The 12,969-nt window shown below is 39.0% G+C and overlaps 1 protein-coding gene across 1 annotated transcript in view; it reads left to right on the forward strand.

The window, feature by feature from the left end:
• The window catches only part of RAB27B (RAB27B, member RAS oncogene family), a 53,753-nt gene that overhangs the window by 29,076 nt on the left and 11,708 nt on the right, over positions 1–12,969 (forward strand). The window contains exon 2 of the mRNA XM_045850014.1: positions 12,776–12,947. Coding sequence (XP_045705970.1) covers positions 12,795–12,947 — 153 coding nt within the window. The 5' untranslated portion in view covers positions 12,776–12,794. The remainder of the gene's footprint in view (positions 1–12,775; positions 12,948–12,969) is intronic.

Raw genomic sequence — 12,969 nt, forward strand, 5'->3', positions numbered from 1 at the left:
AGAAAGTTCCACACCGTTTTCCATCCCATCAGTGACAGAGGACGGGCCGGTTCTCCACACCGCTGCCAGCCCTCACTCTGCTCACACTTTCATCACAGCCATCCCGCCAGCTGTGAAGTGGTACGGCGTTGTGGTTCTGATTTGTGCTCTTCTGATGACTGATGCTGCCTTCGAATCTTTTCACGTGCTCATTGGCTATTTGTACATCATCTTTGGAGAAGTGCATTCAAATCCTTTGTCCATTTTTCAGTTTGGTTATTTGTCTTCTTATTTTTGAGTTGTAAGAATTATGTAATCTGAACTCAAGTCCTTTATCAGATACGTGATTCACAAATATTTTTGCTTAGTCTGGGGGTGTATTTTCACTTACTATTTTTTGCTGTGTATAATGTGCACCCATGTTATTGGCCCAAACTTTCAGGAAAAAATCTTTTGTTTTAATTTCTTTAACTCAAATTTTAATTTATTTATATTAGAAACAATTTTACGATTATCAAATTCCAGGATATTATTTTGCATACAGTTACCATTTTTGCTTTCTAGAGTTATACTTTTTTCATTTTTTTAAAAGATTTTATTTATTTATTTTTAGAGAGGGAAGGGAGGGAGATAGATAGATAGAGAGAAACATCAATGTGTGGATGCTGGGAGTCATGGCCTGCAACCCAGGCATGTACCCTGACTGGGAATTGAATCTGTAACACTTTGGTTCGCAGCCCATGCTCAATCCACTGAGCTACGCCAGCCAGGGCTTAGAGTTATACTTTTAATGCATAAACATAAATTAAAAAGTTAAAAATATTTATGTAAATAGGGAATTAGTACTGCCCATGTATAATGTGCATCCTTATTTTTCCCTCAAAAATTTGGACAAAAAAGTGCACATTGTACATGGCAAAACATTGTATTTGACATGTCCTTTTTAAGCACAAAAGTTTTCCATTGGGATGAAATGCATTTTTCTATTTTTTCTTTTGTCACTGGCTTGTTGGGTGTTACATTTAAGAAACTGTCCCACAATTGAAGGTTATGGATATTTATTGTTTTTTTCTAAGAGTTCATATTTTTAGCTCTTCCATTTACATCTATAATCCATGTTTCATTAATTTTTGTATTTGGTGTAAGACAGAAGTCTAAAGTCATTTTCTTGAATGTGTCTATCCAGTTGCCATGAAAGCCTTTATGGAAAAGGCTGTTCTTACCCATTGAATTGTCTTGATGTGCTTGTCATAACTGACCATCAATGCAGGAGTTACTTTCTAGACTCTCAGTTTGATTCCATTGATCTGTATGGTTATTGTTAGGCCAGTGATGTGCCGTACTGGTCGCTGTATGACCAGTACAGCGAAATTGAGATGTGTAAGTACTCCAGGTTTTTTCTTCTTTGGTCAAGGCTATTTTGGCTCTTGTGTGTTACTTGCATTTATAGGAGAATTTTAGGATCAGCTTATAATTTCTGCCCAATGGCAGCGAGATTTTGATAGAGATTGAGTTGAACCCAGTTTTTGCTGGGCTGTTTTAAAGATTAAATGCATTAAGTCTTTAGTACTGAGTGCTTAGAACAGCTACTGACATGTAATAAGGCAATGTAAATGCTGTTAGCAATCGTTCTGTTCTTTGAGTTGTCCCAAATACCCCTTCCTAATAATTTGATACTTTTGTCATTTTTAACTGAGATGTCTTGTGTGTGACATGTTTCCTTTCATAATCACAGATTTTTTTTCCTATGGTAAAGGTTGTTATATTTATATGAAAATTCTGTTAATTGGTACATTCTATTAGAAGTATCTGAGTGTAATTCTTACCTCTCTGAAGAAGCAGTCATAAAATCCTATATTGTAGCATTGTATAGAAGCATCTGTGAAGTTTCTAGTTACTATTTTTGAATTTTATGAGTACTCTCTAGAGATACTCTTATTCCAGGCCATAAAAAAATTATTCCCCTTTTGGCTTCATGCACTGTAAATTGGGCTAAAAGGCAGCTTTTTCTTTTTTTAAATTTTATGTATTTTTAGAGAGGGAAGGGAGGGAGAGAGAGAGAGAGAGAGAAAGAGAAACATCAATATTTGGTTGCTGGGGGCCGTGGTCTGTAACCCAGGCATGTCCTGACTGGGAATCGAACCTGCGATGCTTTGGTTCGCAGCCCGCGCTCAATCCACTGAGCTACAACAGCCAGGGGTGAAGGCAGCTTTTTCCCTTTAAGCCATCCATGTGAGCTGAAGGCTGATGTGCACATTTAAAGTGAAAGTTGTTTGATTTACTTGCTCATTGGTTACAGACACGTGGCAGCATCCACTGAGCTTCTTTTGGAGATTTGGGAGGGATATGCCAAAATTGTGCCTAGGAGTTAAGTAGTTAACGTTAATTGCTTGAAACCATGTTGCAGTGGACATGGAAATACTGCAATGGAACCCACACAAACACTTCAGCGCCAGGCCAGCTCACTGTAAGATCCTCTTAGCGGGCTCCCAGGATATCTAAGCAATCCTCCGTGTGCGGATTATGTGGCTCTCTCTCAGAACTGGAATTTAGAGTTGAATTAAGTTATATAGGAAATCTGCTATGAAATAGGTACATTTTTCATGGCACTATCTTAGCTAAAACCATGTCTATTATTTAATTTTCTAAACATTAAAAAATAAAGGCATACTCTGAAGTTGGATTCTTCACATTCTAGCATTTTTTAATCAGTAAAGTTTTTAATAAAAAAACAAAACAAAACAAAATGAGAATCCCTTTGTGTTACGGAACTCGAGATGTACAGGGGTGAAGCAAAAGTGGGTATGGGAAATAACACAATAATTGATAAATGATACCGCAAGAATAAACTCTGTGTTTTATGTGCTCGTAACTGTAAACCAGGGATGTCAGACTCATTTTCACCAGGGGCCACGTCAGCCTCGCAGTTGCCTTCAAAGGGCTGGATGTAATTTTAGGACTGTATAAATGTAACTGCTCCTTAACAGTTAAGAGAGAACTCGGCACTGCTGCCAGGTAGAAACAAGGTGGAGGGCCGGGTTCGGCCTGCGGGCCTTGTGTTTGCCACCCGTGCTGTAAACCTACTTTTGCCCACCTCTGTATTAGTCAGATGGAACTTCATGCAGTTGTGGGAGCTGGCTAGGCAATCTGTGCAAGCCTGCTGCCCTTCTCTCTTCTGTTGTACCTGAGGCAGCAGAGCCAGGGGTGGGAAGGAAGGATGGGCATGAAGCGGGGGAGAGCAAGGTCCCACAGGAGTCCACGTGGACGGGCTGAGATCCAGGAGGACCCCTGGGACCTGCCTAGGTCTCTCACCACCTCTGACCGTGATGGTACGAATGACCTGTCGAAGGGGCTGTGCCTTCACCATGCAGCTGCGCACACGCCTTCCTAGGATTCAGAGAAGCTAAACTGGGAGGTCTCGTGGGAGCTGGAGGAACTGCACGTCCATTGTTTCTTCCTGTGCCAACAAGGCGAGCTGATAGATGAGTGACAGCTTATGTGAGCTCTGAGGCCTGCACCTGCAGCATGACCCTCCTGGGTATACTTTGGGATTGGACACATCTAAGTTTCCAAGAAGGCTGTGAAATGCATTTAAATAGGTATTCCAGTTTATAAGCATTTAGGAATATTCCTCAATTACCTTTAACTTATAAGCTCAAGCCTTCGGGGAGGTTTCTCCGAATCTGAAACAGCTGCCTAATTTTGTTCCTCCTGATCATTCACTCCTCTGAACCCAAAAGCCTGCATTTTTTTTTCACTAACCCTGAGGCTTGGGGCATGTCTGCTAAACATTGTCTTTAAGCACATTACTGGCTGGGGGCTTGCTTTCTATCCAGGGGTTTAGCTGAGCTTCGGGGATACTGCTAGGCCATTGCTCGCATGTTCTTCTCAGCAAGTTTCCATTTAAAGCACCTGTCAATATTGTTACAACTGGAGACAAATAGTTTTGTGCTTCGCTGGCTGCTGCTGAGTTGTAATAATCCAATAGTCAGGAAACGCACGAATGGATCGATGTCAGTAAGCAGAGTAATTTAGAAGGTCTTCTAGTTCAGGTAAAAATGTCTTAGATCAGGGAGTAGCTCTATCCTGTCCCTCACTATGAGGATTATTGGCAAACTGTAGGGCTCTCAGTAAGAATACTCCTTGGGTAAATTTGGGTTTTAGCAATTTCAAGTTCAGAATCCAAGGTCTACTAGAACTGGATTCTACAGCACTCTGTCCCTTATGGGTATGTACAAGCTGGAGTAAAATCGGTGAAGAATTCATGAATAAGGAAGTTGTGGGTCTGATAGAATTTAGAAGATAAAGAGTAGGGGTAGAGGACATTCCATGAGGAAAATTAATTGTAATAGAAAGTAGTATTACTGGCCTATGGGCTACAGTATGAAAATTAAAATAAAGTCCGGAGGTAATAAGACTGGCACTCTCATTGGTTTTCTAAAACCTTTTACACATAAGTACAAATACACGGAATTAGAAATATCAAGTAGAAAAATGAGTGTCAGAACAGAAGGAGTCTAAACATTGATACAAAAGCAGATTATACAACTCTAAAAATTACATTTGAACTCCTGGATGAAATGATTAATGCTCTACAAAATTACAAGTTTGCAAAATTGATCCTAGTGAAGACAAGATTAAATGGACCAACTCTCAAAGAAGAAACAGAGAAACATAATTTAAAAAAACATCCCCACACAAAATCACCAGGACCAAGGTTTCACACAAAGATTCTTTCTAACTTTTAAACACAAGTAATCTTAATAATACTTAAACTACTCTAGAGCATAGAAAAATAAGAAATCTTTTATATTCTTCCAATGAAATGAATATAATGTAAAGGTCAAAACCAAAGATTGTTTCAACAAGACAAATCATATTTAACTGATAAAAAACTTAACCGTATTTTGGCGTGTATAATGCACACTTTTTTTTGTCCAAAGTTTTTAGAGAAAAACAAGGATGCACATTATACATGGGTATAAGGATTACATGCCATGAGTATAATAATGCTTATAGTAATCCCATGTGTAATGTGCACAAAAACCATGAGTGCTCATTATACATGGCAAAATGCAGCAAATAAAATATATGAAATGGAACCCAGGAGCACATTAAAAGATAATACATTATCAAGTGAATTTTGTTTTATAAATGTGAATATGCTGCTACATAAGGAAATCTATTTTTTTTTAATAAGGAGTGTATGTTACCTTATGCTTTTTTTTTAAAGATTTTATTTATTTATTTTGGGGGAGGGAAGGGAGGGAGGGGGGAGAGAGAGAGAGAGAGAGAGGGAGAGAGAGAGAGAGAGAAACATCAATGTGCGGTTGCTGGGGGCTATGGCCTGCAACCCAGGAATGTACCCTGGCTGGGAATCGAACCTGGGACACTTTGGTTCCCAGCCCGAGCTCAATCCACTGAGCTACGCCAGCCAGGGCTTAGGAAATCTATTAATAAAGTCATTAAGGAAGGAAATCAAAAGATCATCTCAATAGAAGAAGAAAGGATGATTGGCAAATTCAGTATCCACTAATGTTAAAAGCAGCCAGCATCTTGCTTAGCAGGAAAACAGTAGAGAATTTACAACTAAAATCAGGAACAAGGGTACTCACTGTCTCTACGGCTCCTTAATTTTATAGTAGAGTATTAGATAGTGAAAGTGGGCAAGAGAAGAGGAACAAAACCATAAAAATTTGAAAGGAAGAATTAATGCCATACCTATTAATAAACAATATGATTGTACATTCAAAACATTTAAAATAATAAATTGATAAACCATTATAATAAGAAAATTTAACAGTGTTGAGTAATAAAACCAATACCCCAAAGTAAATAATCTTCATATAAACAATAAAATAATAGCGAACAATAAATGACAGATGAGTCCCAAGTAACAAAGCAAATAAAGAAAAATAAAAAAACTTAGATGTAAACTTAATACAAATATCTAAAACCTGTATGAGAAAAACCTTAAAGTTATCCTGGAAGTCACAAGAGCTGACTTGACCACATGGAAGGCATATGTTTTTGGATAGCAAAATCAGTATCACAAAAATGTTAAGAAAAGGAGAATAATGAGGAGGGGATAACCCTTTCAGATGTTAAACATTTTATGTATAATCATATTTAAAACAGTGCTGCATAAAAAGACAGCTCAATGGAAAAGAGAAAAATCCAGAAATAGGTCCAATTCTATATGGAATTTTACTGGATGATAAAGGTGGCTTCTCAAATCAGTTATGAAAAGTATGAATTTGTGTGTAAATTATAGTGGGATAGATTTAAAAAGATAAGTTTGAGCCATAATTCATAACGTGCACTATGATAAATTCCGGTTGAGTGAAATATTTAAATGTAACACTGAAACCATGTAGGTACTAGAAGAACACATGAATGAATTCCTCTCTAACCTGGGGTAGGAAAACCTTCTGAACTGTGACTCAGGATCTGATTTCTCCTTCCCCCAAACAACATCAAGAACAACCATAAGTCTTCTGGGTGGTATAAACACCACAAGCTAAGTAAAGTGGCAAATGAGGAACCGATTTGCAACTTACATAACCAAATTTTAATATTTCTAGTATACAAATTGCTCCTAAAATAGAACAGATAAACCATTTTTTAATGCACAAGAGAGATGAGCCTTTCGTTTGCAGAAAGGAAATGCAAATTACCCTTAAACATAGGAAAATATGCTTGACCTTAATCAGTGTAAGAGAAATAGAGGCTAGAATATTATTATTATTATTATTTTTTAAATTTTATTTATTTATTTTTAGAGAGGGAAGGGAGGGAGACAGAGAGAGAGAGAGAGAGAGAGAGAGAGAGAGAGAGAGAGAGAGAGAGAGAGAAACATCAATGTGCGGTTGCTGGGGGTCATGGCCTGCAACCCAGGAATGTACCCTGGCTGGGAATCAAACCTGGGACACTTTGGTTCCCAGCCCGTGCTCAATCCACTGAGCTACGCCAGCCAGGGCGAGGCTAGAATATTATTAACATATGATTTCTGACCTATCAAATACCCAAACAGCGAAATGTTTGACCACCTTCTCTATAGGAAGGCACAATGTCAGTAGAGCTAAACTGAACAGTCTTTAAAGACATGTATTGAATTTCCCATAAAAAAAAAGTTTGCTTCAAAATAATCTGGTATAGGGAGAATTTTGGCTACTTGAAATAAGATTGGCTATACATGAGTAATTTAGAAGCTGGGTGAGAAGTATATGAGAGCACACTACTATCGCTTGGACGCTGTATATGTTTGCAATTTCTCTAATAAATTGTAAAGGAAAAAAAATGAAAGAAATTTCATATAGTTTCAAAAGATACCACATAATTAAGCCAAAGAAAAATTGTTACTTTTGAAAAAATTTTTTCAAGAAATAAGCATATTTATTGTCTTAGAATTTTGCATGGGAGTATGTTATATCAATGGAGAGAAATCAATTAAAACCTGACCTGTGTTATATTTTTTATCCTTTATTTTAAGGGTGAGTAAGCTGAAATTTAGCTCAATAAATTATTGGTTTATCTCTATGTTATTAGATTCCTTGATCACAGAATGAAACAAAATGGACACTTATTTTTTTTAATATATTTGATTGCCTCAGTAGATACATTAAGCATTGTCAGAGCTTAAATAAAAGTTGTTCAATTAACTTGATGTTGACTTATATGTGCAGTTTGGTTTAAATCTTCCATATAGGCCCAGATCCATTAGTCTTAAATAGCATTTAAGAAGAATCAAAATAAAATATTATCTTCAGTAGACCTTTCTAACAACAACATGGTAAAGAATACACTAAAATATTCTTTTAAAAACTTATCCCCTCCTTCCAGAAAATGCCTTTTGTCCTACTGACGCACAGCCTGCAAGCCCCTGGAGGACTTCGGCCATCTATAATTTAACTCCAACCTCCAGAACACGAATGTGGTTTTGGAAGCAGTGTGTGAATGTCAGGAAATGAGAACCATGCTCAGGCTGTCATTCAGGCAATTGAAGTGCTTGCTACTAGAATCCCAGACTTCAAAATGTCCTTACCCGGGGCCCAACACAAACCAATCCAAGATAAGTGAGGGCATACTAAACTTCTTCCCATTGTACACCTTTCAGCTTTTATGTTACTGAAACCACTTACAGTGAATACAAAATAACATCACCAATATTTTGTCTACTATTTTAAATTTCCCAGAATGCCTTAAGAATATGAACTTGGCTTTTAATAATTTAGTAAGTTCAAGTCACCAGGTCATAGCTGGTCATGGAGTTCTTAAGATTGTTACTTGGAGACTAGCAGAGAGCACCAGTTTGGTGGGTCCATCCGTCTGTGCAATAGTCTTCCATACATATCTGTAGCATTTGTTAAGCTTCCCACTGGAGAAAGCAGAGTGTATCCTCAGAACCATGCAAAATGTCGTGCAAAATAAGAGGTGCCCTTGAGTGGGTGTCGGGTGGGCGAATGGAGGCTTTCATGGAGGACCTCCATTGTCTGAGCCCTGACCTGCCCAAGTACAAGTTTATCGCTTCTGTCAGCACAAATCTCACGTTCAAAAACTATAGGTCCCTGGACTTTAGCTTTTCTCAGTTTGTTTGAAATAGCTCCTCTGAAGACGTAAATAAATATTCTCTGTGAAAGGCTGTTGTGTACTCCTGTGCAACCAAAAACTGAAAAATGAGCTCAGGAAGCCAGGCCTGGAAAGTACCAAGTAATCACTTCATCTAAACAAGCACTTCAAAGATGAGGAAGGAAGGGGAATACAAGTCCTGAACGTGGAGGGACACCCCTTCCACCAGCTGCTGTGAGACGAATTGGTTAATCATGACATTTGCACTCTGAGAAGCTGATATACATTTTTACACTCAATACATATGTGTTAAGGCCTGACTATACACCAGTTGCTGTCCTGGGCTCTGTAGGTTCAGCAGTGGACAGAGAATATTAAGATCCTGAACTACTGGAATTTACATTAAACAGGAATGAAGCATAGCGGGGGGAAAATGGAAAGAAACTATTAACAACCCTGAGATATTCTAACAATGAAAATCACACTCCTGTTAATACCCAAGGGAGATTTTCTTTCTCCCATAGAATAGAATATTTCTAGCTCCTACCTATCTAACCCACTTTTCATTTCAAATTGCAATGACCAATAGTCTTGGGTTTCCCTTTGTTAGAAACGGTCACCCCACAGATCACATGCCTTATCTGCAAACTGAAGGTTAGCCCACATGATTTACTTAGATTTCCCTCTCCATTTAAGACTCTTCATGAAACAGAGCCTTGTGGGTGTTTGAATATTTTCCCTACTCTTCCCAGCCCCATAACCACCCCCTACATTCCCAGGAAGGGCTCTGAGGATGACACTTCAGTTTCTGTATCTAAAAGACCTCCTGGCTGGTGTGGTGCAGCCTGTGACACCGTGATAGTGGGGGCGAGTCCGACACACTTCCTGAAACACAGTGGTCTCCTGGCCCTTCCCTGCCTTCCAGATCCGTAGAACCACGAGCTGTCAAGAGCATCAGCTATGGTGCTGGGATAAGCAATGCTGTTGAACTTGTCAGCTTTCTGATCCTTCCCAGATCGTTGTTTTAGCTCAGTTCTTGGAAGAGGGAGTCTTTCCGAGACTTTTATTTTTCTTTGTGGTGTTGTATTTGTTGTGCTAAGAATAGAATATTGCGATCATATGATTTTAGGACTCAGAAAACCACAGGGTAATAAAAGAGGAACCAAACTGAATTCAAAAGGATTATATATAGATAGATATAGATATGAGTCATCATAGAAAATGAAAACTAAAATTTGTTTAGAAAGAAACTTAGAGACGAATTATCTCATATGCCAATTTCTTTAGTCCAATGGAGACACTAAATAAGGCTTTTCCACAGTGCCAGGCTTTGCATTCGTTTCGGGTGGAATTTGTGTTAAGGGTTGTGTCCACAACCTTTTACTGCAGGCCAGAGCTAGTGCGGGCCATGGTGGAATTGTTCCCCGTGAGCCAGGATTCGTCCCTCTGCGTTGAAGCCTGACTAGGAGGCAACCCCAGTATTGCCCAGGCAGGTTTATGTACAAGCAACAGAGAACAAATTGACTCAGATCAGGAATACGTGTAGTTGGCAGGTCTTGCACTTGGCAAATACTGACAGTTTCATTTTACACGTGGGAGGTAATGTCTCCTGCAAGAGTCCTGTGTCTCCGCCCCTTGTACGTAATCTCTCCCTGTGCTATAATGCTCCGATCGTCTACAAAATCTCCGACCACTGAAGTCCACGAAGACTACCTTTTTGTTTAAAGTAAAAACACATTTATCAATTAACCATGTTCCATCTTGTACAGTTATGCTGCTTTTTCTTGCATCCTTATTTAGGTTTTAATTGTATATATGCCTTGTTTGGAACTAGATTATGAACTACACTTTTTGAATTTTCCTCTTTGAACCTGATACTATATATTGAAGATATTGAACCCGATGTGCTCAAGATTTAGCCTTCCCTGATACAGACACAAAAATGTTGCAAAAATACATGGTTAACCTGAAGCCCAGTTTTAAAGTATGCTGACATACCTTCTTGATGACATCACTGTCACTTTTCCAGGAAGCCCCAGTGTCCTCCGACTGGAGCTTGCATTTAGGTAGCCAGCGGCTTTCATTTCTCCTTCAGATTATTAATGTTTGTGTCCAGGGAAAAATTGGCTCCAGTCACTTATATCTTGGCGTAAATATTAATCTCTGTTTCCCCATGAGAATTAGCAGTTTCATCCAGTTTCACCAGTGCAATGACAGACTCTGTCACTCTTTGAAGGAGCTTTCCATGAGCGAGTCTGGGGGACGGGTCAGGCCGTAGAGTGGTGGTGGTGGTGACAGACCTTACACGGAGGGAATCACGACTGTAGCAGCAACCTCCTCTACACCCATTTGACGCAAAGACTAGAAGCAGCAGCATCTTCAACTAAAGCCCAGGTAGGATATTTAGAACCACCCAAGCTCAGAACTACTCGGTACCAGGCAGTCAATCAGTGCAGATGTTTTCAAAGAAGAATTTTGTCCCAGTAGTTGAGATACCTGTTTTCTTTTATTAAGGAAGGCCGATTGTTGATGGCCTCTCCTCATGAGCAATGATTATACTTTGTGTAGATAGTAGAAAAGAAAAAGTAAACACTCATGGTCAGTAACCATCCACCCTGACAGTCCTAACTCAGTGAAGAAGGCACATTATAGGGAAGGAAAGCTTTAGTGCAAAACTGTGTATTGGCAGCTCATGAAACACCATTGCTCAAAAGCCATTTGTTGATTACATAAATCCATACGGATTAAATCCATACCCATATGGATAAAAACATAAATCCATATTGAATGTAGTAGTATTTAGCAGCATTATAGTTCAAGTTTTAGAAAATACTAATGTAAAACATTGCAAATCTTTCAAATGATGTAATGATACTGATTTGCTAAGTACCTGATTATCATCTTTATTATTATTTATCCAAAGACAACAAATCTTTCAGCTTTGACTACTAAAACCAAAGTGACAATGTAAAGAAATTGGTTTGCATTGATGAACATGTGTATCATTTTCTTAGATGTAGAACATTTTTAGAATTATCTAACTATTTTTAGAATGGTGATAGAATAACTTGTTACTGAAATTTAGTACATTCAGTTTAAACCACTTCAGAACTCCTGAAGAGCACAGTGACTTCGGGATGGCAGAGGTGTGAAAATATTCCCCCTTCTCACACAGTGAAGGACGAAACACTCCCTTGCTAGCAAAATCTTTGTGGGCCTTCCTCTGTGCAAGCTCACAGCAAAACCACGTCTGTAACCCATCGGTCAGAAAGCTGTACCAAATAGCAAAGCATTTTCCCAAGCTCAAGATTGGAAACTTCACCAAGAGTTCAGTAAGTGATGCTGGCATTCAGATGCATGTGCCAATAGTCTCGGTGTTACCAGAGTAGCTGCACTTGGCTTTGGCCCTTGGCTCAAAGTCGCTGTAACAACAAAAAAAATATAAGATTGAGGCAGGAGAGGTTAGAGCTCTGAACGAAATGGTAAGTGACATTGTTCCTTCCTTCAGGAAAAGCATTAGCAGAAGTACCATAATTATGCCTCTTAATACCTATTCCTCCTTTTTAAGGCCTGGGAAATATTTAGCTGATTTGCCCAATGTAGCAATTTTTCTGTTAGAGAACAGGGAGGCTTTGGTGTTCCAAAACAGAAGATTTTTAAACATAGCTTTAAAAATGACTCAAAATCAGTGTTTTTAAAGGCTGTCATACCAGTTGTTATTCTTTTAAATTAAAAAGGAATATTTTGTGTGCACGTGATAGAAAACTCGTTTTGTGTGATTAGATGCAGGACAGCCCTCTCGGCTTGTCTCTGCCACTACGCAGGTGCGAACTCAGTCTCTCTCTAGCACACCTGCACTGTCTTGGTTGGGTTTCTCTGGGACTCCTCTTCCCAGCACCATCCTCTTGATCGCAAAGGGCACTGGTCTCAAAACGAAAAGTGATGACTCTCTTCTAAGTTCTACTGTTGCTGGGGCCGTGGCTAGTGTGGATATTGTATAGCTTTTGCTCCATGTTCATGGGCCTGCTGTAAAAAGATTTGTACTGAGTGAAATAATAGATGTGTCCTTACCCCAGAAGCTGCTTAGAACAAGTTAATTGAGAATTTGGCAGAATGAGCCCATTCAACTTTTTTGAACCTTGAGACCTAAGTTTATGTTGTGTTTTTGAAGGAATACAAAGGAAACCCAGCTTTCATCATAACAACGCTTCTTTCCTCTTCCCCACAGGCCCAACCAGACCATCACTATGACCGATGGGGACTATGATTATCTGATCAAACTCCTGGCCCTTGGAGACTCAGGGGTGGGGAAGACGACGTTTCTTTATCGGTACACAGACAATAAATTCAATCCCAAGTTCATCACGACAGTAGGAATAGACTTTCGGGAAAAACGTGTGGTGAGTTCTTACCCATGCTGTT

This window comes from Phyllostomus hastatus, unplaced genomic scaffold, assembly GCF_019186645.2.
Source record: "Phyllostomus hastatus isolate PE091 unplaced genomic scaffold, TTU_PhHast_1.1 phas_contig_80, whole genome shotgun sequence".
NCBI lineage: Eukaryota > Metazoa > Chordata > Mammalia > Chiroptera > Phyllostomidae > Phyllostomus > Phyllostomus hastatus.